This window comes from Portunus trituberculatus, chromosome 50 (assembly GCF_017591435.1).
Source record: "Portunus trituberculatus isolate SZX2019 chromosome 50, ASM1759143v1, whole genome shotgun sequence".
NCBI lineage: Eukaryota > Metazoa > Arthropoda > Malacostraca > Decapoda > Portunidae > Portunus > Portunus trituberculatus.
In genome coordinates, this window is record NC_059304.1 from 14,138,893 (window position 1) to 14,158,892 (window position 20,000).

General features: G+C 39.9%; 1 protein-coding gene across 1 annotated transcript in view; it reads left to right on the top strand.

The window, feature by feature from the left end:
* Positions 1–288: 288 nt before the first annotated feature.
* The window catches only part of LOC123499611 (guanylate cyclase soluble subunit beta-1-like), a 64,115-nt gene continuing 44,403 nt past the window's right edge, over positions 289–20,000 (top strand). The window contains exons 1-2 of the mRNA XM_045247894.1: positions 289–455; positions 16,117–16,190. Of these exons, the coding sequence (XP_045103829.1) occupies positions 453–455; positions 16,117–16,190 (77 nt within the window). The 5' untranslated portion in view covers positions 289–452. The remainder of the gene's footprint in view (positions 456–16,116; positions 16,191–20,000) is intronic.

Below are 20,000 nucleotides of genomic sequence, written 5' to 3' on the forward strand. Positions count from 1 at the left end.
TGCACACACACACACACACACACACACACACACACAGAGAGAGAGAGAGAGAGAGAGAGAGAGAGAAGCCTTACGGATGCTGCACCACCCACTGCCAGACGTACAACGCTCATCACCATCATCACCATAATCACCACCAAGACATCCACTCCAATACCACAAATCCTGTATTGAACGCAGACCCCTCACTTGACCTCCCATCTCCTTGTGGCTAGGTGAGGGGAGCCGCAAGCCACTCCCGCCGGTCAACGAGGGGAAAGAGGGGAGTAAGACACTTTACCGAGGACTCGTGGCAGCGCGGGCGAGGTAGTGAGGCCCTGGGAAGGTTGGTGGCGGTCTCTGGCGATCAATTCTGTGTTCCTTTTCACCTTCAATGAGCTGTGTTCCACTTCTGAAGATTTCTACAGACCCATACACACATCCACGTAACCCCCGCAAGTGTCCCGGCAGCCATGGTGAGTACTCGTAGCCTGCAATGCGTAGATAAGGCAGGTCATGATGAAGCTTCGAACAGTGCTCACTCAGCTGAAATCACAGGTACAGTTTGGGGTTCACTTGTTGGTTGATGGAATAGAATGGTAGGCAGGGTCCGGGTCCGGGAGGTGTGTGTGGGGATGGATGGCTGGTGTGTGTGTGTGTGTGTGTGTGTGTGTGTGTGTGTGTGTGTGTAGGAGAGGAGGGGTCGGTGTGCAAGGGCAGAGTAGCTATGACTGAAGGCAGGAGTCAGTGTGTTTACGTAGCTTTTTTTCTTTTTTTCATTTTTTGGCGTGAGTCTGTGTATTCTGGTGTCATTAATTCCCTCTGTTTCGTATACGTGATGTGACTCTTCCCTGCTCCTCTTCCTCCCCCTCTTCCTCCTCCTCCTCCTCCTCCTCCTCCTCCTCCTCCTCCTCCTCCTCCTAACCTCTCTTCCTCCTGACCTTTGTTTGTTTGTTTTAACAATCGTCTTTCTTATGTGATGGCAGATATGGTGGGAATGTGTGTGTGTGTGTGTGTGTGTGTGTGTGTGTGTGTGTGTGTGTGCGCGCACGTGCATGTTTTATTTTTTTTGACGTGAGGATAAGACAGACAGACAGATAGACAGAGACAGAGAGAGAGAGAGAGAGAGAGAGAGAGAGAGAGAGAGAGAGAGAGAGAGAGAGAGAGAAACAGTTACAGTCACACCCACGGCCTGACACTGACAACTTTTTTCATGAGGCGAGTCACTGCGCCGCTTGGGTCGTGAGGTAACATGACATGACGCAACACGACACTACACGGCACAACCCGGGACGACTCCAACCCCCGCGTGATGAACTGCACTTGTCACGAACGTGCAAATGGAGAGAGCAAACAGAGCGCATCGCATCAATGGGAGCGTCAACACAGCTCAATTAACACAAAAATAAAAGGACAACGAAGCATATTAGCGCGGACAAGAGCAGACTAACGAAGTGTGCTCACAATAAAGGACACAAAAATAGCTACAGGTTCGTAATACAATCAGATGGTGCCCTCGATACCGCGATGTTCGGTTTGCCATGACCAGACACTTCCCACGCAGATTAACACCTGTCATTTTTTTTTTCTCTTTTTTCGTGTTATTGCAGTGTGTGTGTGTGTGTGTGTGTGTGTGTGTGTGTGTGTGTGTGTGTGTGTGTGTGTGTGTGTGTGTGTGTGTGTGTGTGTGTGTGTGTGTGTGTGTGTTAATGTAATACTGTGTTAATGTTTATTTTTTAATCATCAAACCGGTGTGTTCTCGTAAAAAGAGTTGCTTTTTTTTTTTATTCTGCACACTGAGCTTATTTCTCTGGATCAACATTTTTCTGTATTGTTTTATTCATGTAATTGAGCTTTATCTTCATATTTTCATTCTTGTTTTTTTTTTCTTAGTAATAACTTAGAATCATTGTTAAACTATAAATGAACTGAAGGAAAAATCACAGAAAACAAGAACAATGCCCACAGGAATTCATTAAAAGTAGCTGAGATAAGAAACCAATAGGATTCAGATTATTATGTTTACTCCTCATTACATTCAGTTTCTCAATATTTTTCTTTCACACCCCGACAGCTGTCTTAAGGAAAGCTTACACTTACCCCCATAACAAGTTGGGACCGTCACCGGTTTGTTGCATGGCCACACTAGTATCTAATAACACTGCCAAACAACATCTCAAAACGCTTATTAGCACAGAAAATTTTTCACTACGAATACATGCAGAAATTCGTGTTACACCCTGTATTAACTGCCTCGCCTGCCATTGTCCTCAGCATCATGTCCCACACTCGCTCCTCGGGGCATAATCAAAATTTTTATCACTCCCCATCGCCTTCCGGGGAGAGGGTAAGGAACCAGTCGCGGCGCAACACTTTCTGGGAGACATTACCTCTCCGACATTACTATTACCGCTATTACGCATCACTTCCATGGCTTATAAAGACTTTTACCCTTTCAGTAAGTGTCCTCCTGCAGCTTGGAGATAATGCTATGTAATATCTGGCATCAGGGAGAGGAAGAAAGAACAAGTCTAATATAACGAGATAAAAGGAAAAGAAGTGAAATCTTTTACCTTTTCAGTAAGTGCCCACCTTCAGTTTAAAGATGTTATGCAATGTCTGGCAGCAGGGAAAGGAAAAAAAATAACGAAGCTAGGAGAAAGAGATAAAAGGGAAGGGGGAAAATCTAAGTTAGCATAAAGAGATAAAAACCCCACCGTGCTACTTTCTCGTTAGCAGGGATACAGTTCTCTCGGGAAAGGATCTCAGCTCTTTTAGTCGCCCATTACGATGTGCGTGGAATCCGTAAGCAGACACTCTGAATCCCCTGATATACGTAACACCGGCAGTAATTGTCGGCATTGTTGTCTTGGCAGCAGGAATTATGCCACTGATGATAACAAAAGCGGCACTCTTGTTCTTACTTAGAGTTAATATTTTAGACTACGTAACTAATGAATACCTAACACAGAAAATAATCATAATAAATATTACAGCAAAAGGGAAGCAATTCAAGCAGAGAAACTCAAAAACTAAATGGTTTATAAGTTATTGTGCTATTGATGATGATGATGATGAGGAGGAGGAGGAGGAGAAGAAGGAGGAAGAGGAGAAAACAACAATAACAGTAGCAACACAAGAACAACAACAAAAGCAAGAGAAGTAGTAGTAGTAGTAGTAGTAGTAGTAGTAGTAGTAGTAGTAGTAGTAGTAGTAGTAGTAGTAGTAGTAGAATTAGTAGTAGTAGTAGAATTAGTAGTTGTTGTAACAGTATACCACTATTACAAAATGTCAAGGCCAAAATTCAAACACACTGCACTGTACCAAGGTGGAATTTAAATTTCTACATTTTATTCTACACCAGTCTTTTATTTATTCTTTTAATGTTTGCTTTTCATTTGCGAGCGGAGAATAATATTTGCACAATGATGAGCTGTGTAGGTGTTCTCTCTCTCTCTCTCTCTCTCTCTCTCTCTCTCTCTCTCTCTCTCTCTCTCTCTCTCTCTCTCTCTCTCTCTCTCTCTCTCTCTCTCCTGTTCGTTTATCCACTCATGCAAATCAATTAAGTTAGTAAAAAATCTACATGACAATTTTAGAAGAAAATAGAAAACTGGGAGCAAAAACACTGTATCAATCTTACAGATTAAAAAACACAAAGTCAACGTTCACTGACATAAAACTCTCGCTCTTAGATCAACACACGTTTATTAATAAAAAGTCACTCAATGTCAACAAGTCACGGCAAAGTCCCGAGTATTATGTGCACTGCGTCTCGATACCTCTACAAACAATCCAACGAAACGCCCAATAAATCCAACAGTGTGTAAAATGCTGTTTTCTCATCCACATTTCACGGTGTCACCTCTCTATTCATCCTTCACATAGAATAAGGGTCTGGCTTGTGGTAAAAGCGAAGCAGACGAAGGCGATGACGAAGAAGATGACGGCAGCAGTGATGTTTGGCGTGGTGTCATTTTTCATCAGCGGAAAGGAAAATAATGATACAAGAGTTATGTGAAAATAGTTACACAGAAAAGTTAATAAGTACAACTGATAAGCAACAACCTAGTTCACACTCCTTCTTTAGCATTGTGTAATAATGAAGCGTTTAGTAGTTTATTATAAGGAGAATTACATAGAAGTGAATGTATTTGTGTTCCCTTTTCGTCATCCATAACCCTTTATATTTCTCGTTAAGGTACATGAAGTAGTTGAAAATAAGTTGTATTTGATGACGATAATACTTAAATGGCAAACTGTTTGTCATTAAGTTAGTGAATAGTGAAATAAGAAATCAATTAAGTTGTAGTGGAGTTAATATTACAGAACTTTATTTATTGAGGCAGTTATGAGCGATATTAACACGATCTTTCACTCAAAATAGCTAAATCCCAGTGAAGTTAGGAAGAATTAGACTTTGTCATATTTTAGTCTAACAAGGAATTAATTCATTTGTGGATGTATCAAAGTAAATGAAAAAAACATATAGAAGCAAGTAACTTATTTTGGTGCCCTATGCCAGCTGTCCGTCCTACATAAAAAAAAAAAGGATTTTCAGAATTTATCAGAAAAAAAAAATCTAATGTGAACCAGTGAACACAATTGCCTCCCTTTAGCCTCGTGACCTGCAGGCTTGTGACGAGGCGAGCAGCAGGTCTTACTAACTAATATGAGGGAGTAATTAACCTGTAATGAGTCATGATGCTAGTTAAGTCATTGTTAATCTCTCTCTCTCTCTCTCTCTCTCTCTCTCTCTCTCTCTCTCTCTCTCGCCGGTGGTGTTTTTGTCTTATCAATTGTCTCTCCTATATTTCCTCTACCTTTTTCTAAACATAACAAGGGGACAAGATTGACGATACATCTGAAACCTTTCCTTTTCTCATATGCATCGAACACTCCAGCCACTTTTTTGGATCATCTGCCTCCTTAAATCAAAAGAAAGCGTTTATATGCGAGGCTCACAAGAGGAAAATATATAAAAAAAAGAGATTAGATGTAAAAATAAAATCAAATGACAAGAGATTAGATGTAAATATAGACACTGGCTTTATTTTGAACAATCTGAACAATTCCTCCATCATGTTTATCAGAGGCAGCTTCTACTTCATCTAATTTTCCACATACCAACGCGAGGAAGATAAACGAGACTCCGGGAATAATTAGAAATACTTTAGGAATACTTTAGCATAGTTTAAGAATAGTTTCAGTGCTTTATCTGCCTTTTGGCCTTCATCTGACCTTCTTTCTCCCTTCATCTTCTTTATCTTTATCCTTCCTTGTAATCCTCCTCCTCCTCTCCCTTTCTCCCTCTCCCTCTGCCTCCCTCTTTCTCTCTTTCTCCTTTGTCTTACCGTCAAAGGTATTATTATGGTGTCATTATCTCGTTTACTTTCGCTGGCGGGTTAATATATTCCAAAAGAAGGGATTGTTTACATGCTCTGGCGTTACTATTATTAGACGGCATCCTCCTCCTCCTCCTCCTCCTCCTCCTCCTCCTCCTCCTCCTCCTCCTCCTCCTCCTCCTCCTCCTCCTCCTCCTCCTCCTTCTGCTCCTCCTCCTCCTCCTTCTCCTCCTCCTCCTCCTCCTCCTCCTCCTCCTCCTTTTCTTCCTGCTCGACCTTTTTCTTTTCCATCCTAAGCTCAACTCGACCCTGATTTGCATGTGTTTTCTTTGATGTCCCTCGACTGGAATTGTTTTCTGTTATATATGCCTCTCATCTTTCATCTCCTATCCCTCACTCAACTCTCTCTCTCTCTCTCTCTCTCTCTCTCTCTCTCTCTCTCTCTCTCTCTCTCTGTGTAGATTTGATTTTTCTCACAAGCTTCTTTTCTTTTCTTTGTTTCTTTTTACTTGTAACGTATATTTTTTTTCCACAAACTCTGTTTTCGTAACTTTTCTTAATTATATATTTCCTCACATTTTTTCCATTTTTTTCGGGGATTGAAGGGGCTGGAGTGAGGATGGTCGGCCATGCTAACAGGTACCGTTTTTTTTTTTTTTCCGCTCATCCGTTAGCTCGTTTTCTTTACGGTGCATTAGCGGTAATTGGCCGAAACTCAAGCTTGCCTTCCGCCTCCGTGACCCAAATATGCGCGAGTCTGCCCTTGAAAAATTTCTTGCCTCTTACAAAAAATCTAAGAATGTGGGGCTTCTTTCCTTTCTTGTGTTAGTTAAACGAGAAAAAAAAGCGACCAACTTGGGCCAAAAGGGGGTCACAGGAGGTCGAAATTGGCCGTCTGGTTGGTCAGCGAGGATGACGAGGAGAGAGGAACAACTGAGGTGTCCAGATAGGGTGAGAGAAAGTAACGGTGAGGGTGAGTGAATGTTGTAGTATTTCCGTCTTCATAAAATATTTAGTTGAAATGGTTCCCTGCACTCTCTCTCTCTCTCTCTCTCTCTCTCTCTCTCTCTCTCTCTCTCTCTCTCTCTCTCTCTCTCTCTCTCTCTCTCTCTCTCTCTCTCTCTCGTCATTAACATTTTTCAGTCTGGCATCATTAACATTCTTGAGTAATAATAATGACAATGGTGCTGACAAAGGTAGGCATAATAACAATGGCCGTAATAAAAGTATCGTGAATCACGCTACTGAGTTTACTGATAATAATGATCGCGGTAATGGCGGAGATAAGAGTGATCATTATAATGGCGGAGAACAGTCCATTACCGAAGCAGTGACAGTGATGCGGAAATTTCGTTACGGTGGTGATATTGATAAGTGAATTTTATCAACTATCTGCCACATCGGTATTGACATAAATAAATTAGCAAAATGTATCAGCAGGTAATGAAAATGTGATATGGTAAAACTTCTTGTCCCATCCCATAAAAAAAAAAAAGATATCGATTGAAAATTCTATCGCAGTACTAAATTGTGAAAATATAACTCCATCTCGACAGTTTTCATTTAATATTTCTAAGTTATTTTTATGAATTAGGAAAATAGCCATTCAGTAAAAAAAAAAAAAAAAAAGAAAATACACGAGACAAAACTATTCTGCTCTCAAAATAAAACTGCTCCAGATTTTATTTCAACATTAAAATTCCGACTCTATGAATTTCACATTTACTGATTATCTACTGGTTTTAAGAAATGCATTGTAAATATTCATAAATATTATAATATATAGTAATCATTCCCAGTTACAAAATATATGCATTCTACATTTCCCAATACTATTAAAGATATATTCAAAACCAATGCCTTGCTAAACCAGGTGTGACAAAAGGAAAGTTTCCATTCATCACTGAGCTCATTGTCACGCCATTCATCCTCTCCCATAATGGAGAGAATAGGTGTTGTGTGGTCATAGATTTTTTTTCACCAAAAGAGTCTCTCTCTCTCTCTCTCTCTCTCTCTCTCTCTCTCTCTCTTATCCGTTTTTTATTTTTATTTGAGAGAGAGAGAGAGAGAGAGAGAGAGAGAGAGAGAGAGAGAGAGAGAGAGAGAGAGAGAGAGAGAGAGAGAGAGAGAGAGAGAGAGAGAGAGAGAGAGAGAGAGAGAGAGAGAGAGAGAGAGAGAGAGAGAGAGAGAGAGAGAGAGAGAGAGAGAGAGAGAGAGAGAGAGAGAGAGAGAGAGAGAGAGAGAGAGAGAGAGAGAGAGAGAGAGAGAGAGAGAGAGAGAGAGAGAGAGAGAGAGAGAGAGAGAGAGAGAGAGAGAGAGAGAGAGAGAGAGAGAGAGAGAGAGAGAGAGAGAGAGAGAGAGAGAGAGAGAGAGAGAGAGAGAGAGAGAGAGAGAGAGAGAGAGAGAGAGAGAGAGAGAGAGAGAGAGAGAGAGAGAGAGAGAGAGAGAGAGAGAGAGAGAGAGAGAGAGAGAGGGGGGTAGGAATGAGGACAACGTGGGCAGCCAAGCACATAGTGTTGTATGAAGCAGCGGCGGAAAGCAAAGGAGCAAAAATCTCTACGGTTATAGCCCATCGCGTTTCATTATGTTGCTGGCCGAGGAAAACTCTCGCGACCTGTGCACAATATCTCTGGAGGTGGTGAAGTGAAGCGCCGTGCACGATGTGGCGGGTATTATGATGTTTTAAAATATAGCACTACATAATACATAACTTGTGTGAACGTAATATTACAGGCTGCATCTTTAGTGTTATAATAATAAGAGCAATAATGATGAAATAGTGGTGGTGGTGGTACTAGTAGTAGTAGTAGTAGTAGTAGTAGTAGTAGTAGTAGTAGTAGAAGAGTAGTAGTAGTAGTAGTAGTAGTAGTAGTAGTAGTAGTAGTAGTAGTAGTAGTAGTAGTAGTAGTAGTAGTAGTAGTAGTAGTAGTTGTAGTAAGTAGTACATAGTAGTAGTAGTAGTAGTAGTAGTAGCAGCAAGTAGTACATAGTAGTACATAGTAGTAGTAGTAGTAGCAGTAGTTCGAGTAATAGCAGAGGTACTTATGAGGAAAACAATAATAATGATAGTATTGATAGCAGTAACTATAATGACAATGAAAAAAATGATAATAGCACAAATAATAATGATAATAATGATAACAATATTAATAATAATAATAATAACAATAATAATAATAATAATAATACAAATAATAATAATAATAATATAATAATAATAACAATAATAATAATAATAATAATAATAATAACAATAACAATAATGACAATTTTGTTCCGCTGAGAAGCATATTACACTGAAAAAAAAATCCATGTGCAGAGTAGAAGCACACACCGGATTTAATATGAAATTTGTGCTCGTAATAAGATGAATTCCTGAATATCAATTTACTTAATGACCAGCAGACAGACCGACAGTGGGCAGACGGGAGCGCGTTCACCCTCAGCTTGCATTAATTTCGTACTGTAAGGATAATTCCATATATAATTAGCTTAATGACCGGCTCACAAACCTGATTACTCCCATTACTAATTCATTAATGCTCTTAATATCTCACCCTCGTCATTTCTACAAATATAATTACATTTGGATTCGTAGTTTGTTTGATGTTACTTTTAATGTAGATTCTTTGTATTGTCTCTCTAATTAATTCTAGTCTTTCTTGTTTTTCACATTTAATTATATACGCTGATTGTAAAATACTTCAATGTTAACGAGTGTCTTTCATTTGCACCTCTTCTGCCAATATTCATTCTTTTCAACGGTGATTTCTGGCGTCAGTTATTCTATTTATTATCACTTATTTCATGCACTTCAACACATTAATCACTTTCTGAATATCCTTAATTAGCGCATCGTTTGCCCATATCGAACCTCTTCCACGTTAATTCCTACTGTCACTTCTTCTCTTTATTGGTATCTACTTTAACCTCTTTCATTCAATCAACGCATCGATCACTTCAAAGAATACTCAATTAACACATTACGTACCAATAGCGCTCCTTTTTCTATGTCAATCCATGTCCCCTTCTGTTTCATTTACAACCTTAACACAACTTCCCCCGCCACTCATAGCGAACCCACTCCATTACTGACTCGCCTTCTTCATACCAGTACTAAAATTGAGTCGCCCAAGATTAGCACCGTTCATTTCCCTGAGCAACAAAGTAATTACTTCAAGGCAATCAAGTTGTTTCTCTCTCAAAGAATTATTATTTCCGGCCTCTTATTCTACAACGAATTTGAAACACTAACAGGACCGCCAGTCATCAGCCCCACCACTAACCCACCAGCCGTCCCACCAGCCCATTTCATAAGGCTAACTTTCCACTTTTTAATATTACTTTCCAACGAGCCGGTCAAGAATCTATTTTGGCAGGTAATCCGCTTTCTCTCTCTCTCTCTCTCTCTCTCTCTCTCTCTCTCTCTCTCTCTCTCTCTCTCTCTCTCTCTCTCTCTCTCTCTCTCTCCTTCCATTCCTTCCTCCCTATTTCTCCTTCCGTCCTTCCAGTCCCCTTCCTCGTGTGTTTTATGGAAGGTCTTGGGTGATGTGTGTGTGTGTGTGTGTGTGTGTGTGTGTGTGTGTGTGTGTGTGTGTGTGTGTGTGTGTGTGTGTGTGTGTGTGTGTGTGTGTGTGTGTGTGTGTGTGTGTGTGTAAGAGTGTCTATGTGTGTGTTTTCGATCTACGTCTACTTGGCTGTCTATTTGTGTCTAGCTGTGCAGTGAGACAGGGCCAGTTTCCGTCAGTCTCGTCAGGCTGAGGTGCCCTAAGGGAGTTGTTTTGCGCACTCCCGAAATTGTTTACGTGAAGGAGGGCATCTTAGGGGACTCCGCCAGGTAGAGGGACGTGTCTCTAGAGAGGTGTCGCTCCCTGCCATGTTTTTTCAATACATATTATTTTCTCTGCCACTCAGACTTAAGATTCACCTTCTTGCCACGCTCTGGAGGTGGAATACTGATGGAGTGTGGGACAGGCTACGAAAACAGAATGCAAAGGATAAGAAAGAAGAGGAGGAGAGTGTGAGAAAAATGAGAGGACGGAAAGAATCAAGGTTTCTTAAGAGGGAAAAATAAAAATGGATTCACGAGGAAAGTTTGGAAATAAAAAATGTAAGAAGTGGTGACTTGAGGATAATGGTTTGAGGAAAACTGCGGAAAGATAAGCTGCTTTAAAAGAAACTAAATCGACGAGGGAAGTTAATGGGAAAAGATTAAGGTCACTGATGAAAGGTAAATGAAGGTTAATGAAGAGAGACCATATCACAGAACCAGATATGATCGTGAAGTAAATGAGGTTACGAAATCCTGCAAGAACGTGGTAATATCTGCACGAACGTTGGGAAGTGTAGAGGCATTAGACAGCTATAGGAGGAGGTTGGATATATACAATATGATACCAGATAACAAATAAATGATAAAAAATACCGCAGCTCTCAAAAACAATTAGAAGGGATTTTTTTTTTTAACGTGGTATTATCTGCAAGAACGTTGGTAACTGTGGAGACATTAGACAGTCGTAAGAGGAGGTTGGATATATACATCACGATAACAGATGATAAATAAAGAAAAATATACCGCAGCTCTCCAAAAAAAAAATAGAAGGGATGTTTTTTAATGTGCCTTGTGTAATCTTTTGTGCTCTTGTCTTGTAGCAAAAAATGGATAAACTTCAGATAACACAAAGAATTACTTACAGAAGGAGGTACGGCGGGACTTCTCTCTTCAGATTTCGCCTCCTAGACTTTTCTTTCTTCCCTGTAACATAAAAACAAAAGCGTAAAAAAAAATAAAGGAGGAGAAATAAACAAAGAAAAATTATAGAAAGAAAAGAAGAGAATAAAGATAATGTATGCATATATAAGTATGTATGTATGTATGTATGTAGAATCTGCACATAATTCTGCAAGAAATTCATGATATAGAAAATACTGCTTAAAAGGCTTTGGACTTAAATGGGCTGCTGCTTCTATTATACTAGCATTTATTTAAAATGTAGCATAGAAGGCATAAAAAAATGTTTCAAATCTTTCAAACAACATCAACAATTACTACTACTACTATTACTGGTATTACTACTATTACTACTACTACTACTACTACTACTACTACTACTACTACTACTACTAGCATTATCACAACAAACAGCAAATACAACACTCCTAGAACAGTAATATTCTGTGTGTCTGGTGGCAACGTTCTCCCTCCCACACCTACTCGTATATCTGTGGTAAACTTTGGCGTATGATGGGAAAATACGGCCCGGATAAGGAGGCAGCATTCTTTTATCCCGGTGACGGACGAGAAGACACCTGCCTGTTATCAAGAAAACACTGAAGCTGGTGTGGCTTGCGCTCTCCTATTTCTATTTCGTGTCCTCTTTCTCTCCATTTTTTTTTCTTTTTCCTTTCTCTTCTTTCTCTCCACTTTTTCTTTTTCCTTTCTTGTTTTATGTTCATTCATTTCAAATCGGAATTTATCACTTGTATTTTTGTTATTCTTTTTTCTATTTTTTTTTTCTTTCTTTTATTTCATTGCATTTTATTTCATATTTCTATTCTACCATTTGAATTTTGGGTTATGTTAATTTTTCCTCCGTTTTTCTTTTCTTTCTTGGTATGAGGTCATCTCTATGGGAATAAAATTATAATATTTTTTTTTCATTTAACTGTCCATAATAATTTTCCTTTCCTTATATTTATTGCATCATATTTATTGTTTCTATTATTCGCATTTTGTGTCCCGTTCCTTTTTTTCCACATGTTTTTTTTTTCTTTTTAGCTAAATTGTGATCAGTAAAACTATGGAAATAAAGCCACTATATTTTCTCATTCAACTATCAATAAAAGCAAAGACAGATTGCAACTCTTTCATCAAAAACCACTCTACTCTTTTTTTTTTTCTCTCGCTAAAACCCGATTCACTCCTATTCTTTTTTTTTTCGTTTCCTGTTTTTTCATTTCCTTTTTTTCTTTTATCGCATTTTATTTATTGTTTCTATCATTCGTATTTTGTGTCCTGTTCTTTTTTTTTCCTTCATTTTCTTTTTTTAGCTAAAACCAGTAGAACTATAAAAAAAAACCATTATTATTTCTCTCACTCAACTACCAACAAAACAGAGACAGACTGCAACTTTTTCATTAAAACCACTCTTTTTTTTTTTTTTCTTCTAACTAAAACCGATTTATTATATTTTTTCCCGTCAGAAGATTTTGGAGTTTTGTTTACACGAGTTGGTTTTTGTGTCCTATTTTTGTCTTTATTTTTTCCCACCGCCTCCTTTTTATTGGGGGAGTGGAATGGAGGGAGGTTCTGCTGTGGTGCGCCTCCTTTCTTTACTCAGATCACCCTGTATAGTTATTCAGCAGATGTCTTGCCAGTAAGCCCCCAAATCTCCTACTATATTACATGTTATCTCTTTCTATTTCTGTGTTATCTCCCCTCAGCACCACCACCACCACTACCACCTCCCCTCCTCCACCTATTTCGCCTTCTACTCTTTTTTTTTCTTTTCCTAATATTTCCTGTTTTCTTATTCTTACATTTTCTTTTTGTTCTTCTTTCACTCCTTTTCCTTGTTTCTCATCCTCTTCCTCCTCCTCCTCCTCCTCCTCCTATTTTCATCCACCCTCCCACAGTATCTCTTTCTCTTACTGTTTTCATTCTTTCTTCTCATTATCACTGTCCATTCTTCTTTCCTCCTCTTTACATAACTTGTTTGCTATTCTTTTCCTCTCCTTTTATCTTCATTATCATATTATCTTCGTTATCATCTCCACCATTATTCTTCGTATATAAACCCTTTACCTTTTGTTGTTTTAACGCTTGTTTTGTCCCTTTTCCTTTATCCTTCTTCTATTCTTTCTCGTCTTCATTGTTTTTATATTCCCGAGCTATTTTTGCTATTTATTTTACACAGGCGCCGCTCCAGAGTTACTTACCTACATCCTCAACTTGTGACTATTCTTGCCTCGGTGTCCATTCCAGCTCTTTTCTAACCACCACCACCACAACCACCATGACTGTCACTACCACCATCACCACCAACTACACCATCACGACCGCCGCCCCCTTCCCAAATTATCCTGATTTGCATTCGTCCATAAACATAGAGAGAGAGAGAGAGAGAGAGAGAGAGAGAGAGAGAGAGAGAGAGAGAGAGAGAGAGAGAGAGAGAGAGAGAGAGAGAGAGAGAGAGAGAGAGAGAGAGAGAGAGAGAGAGAGAGAGAGAGAGAGAGAGAGAGAGAGAGAGAGAGAGTCTGGCTGTCTCGTCAGAGACTGCAGCAGATCAAACAGTGAACACACACACACACACACACACACACACACACACACACACACACACACACACACACACACACACACACACACAGAGAGAGAGAGAGAGAGAGAGAGAGAGAGAGAGAGAGAGAGAGAGAGAGAGAGAGAGAGAGAGAGAGAGAGAGAGAGAGAGAGAGAGAGAGAGAGAGAGAGAGAGAGAGAGAGAGAGAGAGCAAAACTAAACAAATATAACTCGAACCCACAAAAAAAGTAAATAAAGAACTGTGGAGATTCATTCATGCAAAAAACAAATATCAAGGGCTTTACAAACACAGGCTTTCATGCACAACACAAAGTCGCGCTCGTCTATATATTTCCATCCCGCAATGAAAAAGAAAATGGGAAAAAAAAGGACAGTTGAAACCAAAACCACGAAACGCGCCACTGCTTAAAAAGAACGATGTCAAGTAAACAAGAAAATAAATAAAAATATAAAAAAAAACTTCTCTATATTTCTTGTCATGTATGTTCCTTTTTTTTTATTTTCGTCATTCATTCCTTTATCCCTCTTAACATTTCTTTCCTTTTTTTTCCTTTTTCCTTCATTTATAAGTTTCGTCTGTTTTTTTTTCTTACACAAGTCTATTCCTTTTTTTTTTCTCCCTCTCTTCACTTTACTCCCATTCATTTGACCTTTCCCCATTTCACTTGGTAATTTTTTAACTCTTTCACCAAACTCTCACTTCCGAACGAAACTATTTTTTTTCTGGTGGTTTTCGACCCATTCGAATGAATCTGCACTTCGTTTTCGTCATAAATCAAAACTCTTTTTTTATATCCTTACTCCATCCTCCCTTAAAAACAGTCTATTCTCTCAAAAGTACTGTATTGCAATCAAAACGAAAAAACTACAAAAAACAGACCTAAATGTACCAGAAGAAAATAGTTCTGTTATCACAAAGTACAATAGAAGTAACAGTGCAAAATTTTGACTGTTACTGCTGTGGAAAGTACTCGCCGCCACCGCTGCTCACCGTGGCTATACCAACTTAACCCCTTCAGTACCATGACGCGTTTCCATATTCATTCCGCTTACTATTTGGTGATTTTATACAGCTTTAGAAACTTAAGTGTGGATTAAAATAGTGAAGATTCTGGCCATTAATCTTCTGACCTCCATAGACCCTTGCCAATGTCAATAAAATATGCTCTAATCGTACACAAATCACAAGGTAAAAATGTGTCCCTGTATTGAAAGGGTTAATGAAACTTATCTTTCTAACCTAATCCTAACTTTAATCTTATCTAGCTAACATAATCTTACCTAGCTCACGAAATTTTAAATAAGGTAACCTAGAAGAAGCAACACGCACAACTGATACGTCTTCCTCAGAACAAATCACCATTATCTAACCCATTAAACTAATTCTAACTAAAGCAAATTTATCTAAACCAACTTGCAACACTAAGAAATCACTATGAAGTCGTTACTTTACATGTCTTCGTAAAATCTGCCGATACAGCGGAAATAATCAAAGTGACAGACATTTTCCATAAACTGATTCAAATTCTTTCTACAAAATGTTCTGATTGGCTAGATTTATTATGAAATATTCTTATTGGTCAGTAGCTGCATGCTCAAAACAAAATAACCAGTCACTGTCATTGATTTCGCGCATGCGCAGAAAACATGACAATATGCACACACGAATGAACACACCTAAAGGCGTTCCTCAGTGCCCGTCACTCCATCACAAGTGCGGGTCACCTCATTCCCCCCCAAAAAAAAATGGAAGATCTTTGAAAATTGTTGTCAGCGTTATAAACAATTTGTGACAGGTATGTGTGGGTACAAATTAGTGAGAATAAGAAGCTCTACATGATGAGAAGGGTAAGAAACGCCATGTTGATTACAGTGCAAGACTAAAAGAACACCTTTTCCTTTATTTTCTTCCCACTTCCTCCTTTTCCACTTCACTATACCCTACTTTACCCATTCTCTGTCTCCTCTTGACCTCTTTTCTCCATTTCCTCCTCTTTGTATTCCTTGCATTTAAGTTCCAACTCCTTCACTATAATCTCTCTATTTTAATGTGGTTCCTGGGTCTCAGTCTGATTGGTGTCATGGAAGAATGCGTGGTTGTCAGATCTTAAGGGAAACCGTAAGCTGTCCTTGTGATAAGAGTTGTTGAACAGAAAACAAGTTTCATTCATATAAAATCAATGCATCAATAATCTATAATATGTTTTGAACCCAGGAGCCTCTTTAGAGTAGACAGACTATAGGCCTGTATTCAGAAATGCTTTGCTCTCTCACCACGACTACTTTCCAAGACCACAGAGATGATATGCGGGGTTTTCAAGAGTGTTTCTCAAGTTAGTGATGTAAAAATAATGTCACTCTGCTTCTAAAACTGTAAAACACCTTAAAAAAAACTAGTGTCAAATTGAATAAAGCCTTTTGAAATAGTGAAGATGAAGCACAGAAAAGTTTGAGAATACGGACCACAGACTCACTCGTTTTCTTCTCTCCCTCAGTACGGCTTTGTGAACTACGCCATAGAACAACTGGTGGTGCGGAACTTCGGGGACGACACATGGGAGGAGATCAAGTAAGTTCCTCAGACTGCTAATGAGCGGCTTGTCAAAGGATTAGGAGAAGTTGACTAAGGGAGGGTAGGAGTGTCTGTGAATAGGGAAGTGGGAGCAGTGGACGAGGCTATGTTAGGTGTAGTGTGGCATTGGATATTGGCTTGTTTGCTTGTCCTATGTGTGTGTGTGTGTGTGTGTGTGTGTGTGTGTGTGTGTGTGTGTGTGTGTGTGTGTGTGTGTGTGTGTGTGTGTGTGTGTGTGTGTGTGTGTGTGTGTGTGTGTGTGTGTGTGTGTGTGTGTGTGTAGTAAGAAGTTAGAGATGTATGTCTGTTAACCAGTGTTCCATATCTTTTTTTTTATTTTATTTATACCATGTGGGCTTTTTCACGGGAATTTATGTGCTAAAGGGGATACTTTTTTGTAGTACCTCCTATCTCAAAGCCCACCCTGCTAGGAAACCGTTGCCCCGAGTGAGGAAGCCCAACCTACACTCGGATCGTGGACAGGATTCGAACCCGTGTGCTTGGAGACCCCTCGGACCCCAAAGCACGCATGGTTCTACTGTACCACGGCGGTGTGTGTGTGTGTGTGTGTGTGTGTGTGTGTGTGTGTGTGTGTGTGTGTGTGTGTGTGTGTGTGTGTGTGTGTGTGTGTGTGTGTGTGTGTGTGTGTGTGTGTGTGTGTGTGTGTGTGTGTGTGTGTGTGTGTGCTTACGATCTCTCTCTCTCTCTCTCTCTCTCTCTCTCTCTCTCTCTCTCTCTCTCTGATAATGACCGTAATCACTTATCTTACTAACCCTTTCATTTCTCTCTGAAAAATCTGAATAAACAATAGTAATTTCACTCAATGTTTATCCTTCATGAATGCCAATCTAGTAATCAAGTAAAAGCGCTGCCTTGCATATCTTTTGTAAGGTGCATTAAGATAAGAACAATCTCTTGTCTCTGTCACTCTTGCTTTTCGGGGTGAAATTAATCTTAATCTCATTTCACTAACTGACAGTTCCATTCCCAACTGTTATATACGTACGTGAGCAGTGCTGGTGTGGGGTGAGGAACAATGCACTGCTATTGTTACACAGATGAACCGCCATGGTACAGTGGAAACACACGCGCTTTGGGGGCCGAGGGGTCTCCAAGCGCACGGGTTTGAATCCTAACAACGATCCGAGTGTAGGTAGGGCTTCCTCACTCAGGGTAACGATTCCCTAGCGGGTGAGTTTTCAGATATGATGTAAGTTTTTTACCTCGTTTGGCCCATGAACTCTCATGAAAAAGCATACGTAAAAAAAAAAAAAAACACTGGGAAGCAACGAGTGGAGCATAACAGACGGTTCAATTAGTCACTACGTTATCACAAGACCGGCACCTTGTCTTTTTATTTCACTATCATGTCACTTTCCCTCTTATAACACCAAGCTAATAACATTTCATTCAGTCATCACAATATTTCTTGAACTGCTGCACAAATATCCCTAATTCCCGACGTCGGATATTCTTGGGTTGCCATTGATCGCTAGCTGTTTTAATACGCGACTCGGTATACAGCCAGCCAGCTCGCAAGAGACACACATTCTTAAATTCATATCATAATAAATCTTGAGGTATTGAGTCTTTGTACTGCAAAACATTAATTCCAAGTGTTTCTCCTAACATTAGCCATATGATCTGGTAATACACACTCTACAAAACTGTTATTATAAGCTTAATACTCAAAGTCGCGGTTTCAATGCTCTCGCATTTTTGACTAGTCTCAACTACATGTTTGGTTTGAAACATTTTTTCATATAGTTCAACAGAGAGCACTGTTTCTCTTCTAAATATTACAAAGGAATATATTCTGTAATAATCTTGGTAGAGCAACATTTTTGCGGCCGAAGGCATATCAAACCGAAAAGACTAACTGAACTCGGGAACACCGAGTCCTCTCAAAACACCAAAACAACCCCGCGGCCCGCGGTTGTTTGGAAGCTCGTGTGGAGTAGGGTGACCAGACGTCCCCGGTTTCCGGGACAGTCCCGATTTCAGTGACCTGTCCCCGGCTACTGCTGTCCCCGGTTTTCTGTAACTGAAAGATCACTTGATGCGTTAAAAACTACTCCTTTTGATTATGATAATTATGTCCTTTTATCATTACTCTTTTAGAATGTCAAGAATAAGGAGAAGGCCTTAGTTTCCGTGAAGACGGTGAAGTGTATAGCGGACACATTTTAACAGCTAATGGGTGTTCATGATCTCAGATATTTCATCAGGTAGAGATTTTTTTTTTCTTTGCAACTTGGGTAAATAAGGCGAGAGAAACTTTTGATTGCTGGTTTAGAAATGGTACGAATAGTTTTAGTTTTTCCAGTGCAAAAACACTACATGTTTTTACCTCCCTGAACTGAAAATATCCCCGGAATTTGTCTCAGAAATCTGGTCACCCTAGTGTGGAGTGTTCTTAGAGCTGGAACAGAATGCCGGTTTATACATGTGCTGTACCTGACTGCAATTCTATATCAAAAAAGAAAAACCAAGGTGTGAAAGGATGGACTGTGTTTCCCAGGACCATGCTATCTGCTCAAAGCACTTCATAGATTGGTGCAAAGGACCGTCAGCATCGCATCCAGACCATGAACTGTTTGCCTATAACCGGTGGGGAGCAGGTAGAAACCTGCTTGATGTTGTTTACATACGGAACGGACAATCTTTCACTGAAGTCATACAAGGACATCAAAACATCGTGTTTATTTGATATTCGTCACATTTTCTGGATTTGATTGCTAATTAATTAACTTGAACCAATGAAATGTGCTTGCTTACTGAAAATAATGTAATTCACTCAAGGTGATGAAGTGTCCCAAAACTGAGACCATGAACCAAGCATTTTTGGCTCGTTTTGCCATATTACGTTCTGTGTGCTTGAAGCTGATTAGAGATGTTCCTAATAATTTATTACTTGGTTTGATAGCACATATATGACGTAAAAATTTTTTTCCAGCATACGGAGTTGAATGTGCTAAATCAAGTTATCTGGCGAATCTGGTAGCTTTTCAGCACTTTCCGGCGTCGGGAATTCCTGAAACATATACCAGTCACTCAGTAACACAAAGTGGTAGCCAGGCTCTTGACGCGAAGGACGAGCGGGAATGGTCACTCTGTTGACACGCCCTCCAAAAACACTCCGCTGGTATGAAGGGTATCAGTGGCAAGGGCTCACTAAGTGGACGAGTGTTACAACAGGGAGGGATGAGTGACTCTGTGTGTGTGTGTGTGTGTGTGTGTGTGTGTGTGTGTGTGTGTGTGTGTGTGTGTGTGTGTGTGTGTGTGTGTGTGTGTGTGTGTGTGTGAGAGAGAGAGAGAGAGAGAGAGAGAGAGAGAGAGAGAGAGAGAGAGAGAGAGAGAGAGAGAGAGAGAGAGAGAGAGAGAGAGAGAGAGAGAGAGAGAGAGAGAGAGAGAGAGAGACATATAAAGACAACGACGACGACAAAAAAAAATAAGAGACGGAAACACACACACACGCACACGCACACACACACACACACACACACACACACACACACACACACACACACACACACACACACACACACACACACACACACACACACACACACACACACACACACACACACGCACACGTACACACACACACACAGCCGGCACTAACACAATCAACACTGCATGATGTCCTTTCCTAATTAAGTCATTCCGCCCACAAAGAACGCTACTCACTGGACGCCTGACGACCAACACACATCCACACGAGGGATCATTGAGATTATGGCCATTTAGTTAGAAAATCACCAGACCTCTTAACTTCGACCACAAATCTAATTACTGGTTAGGAAA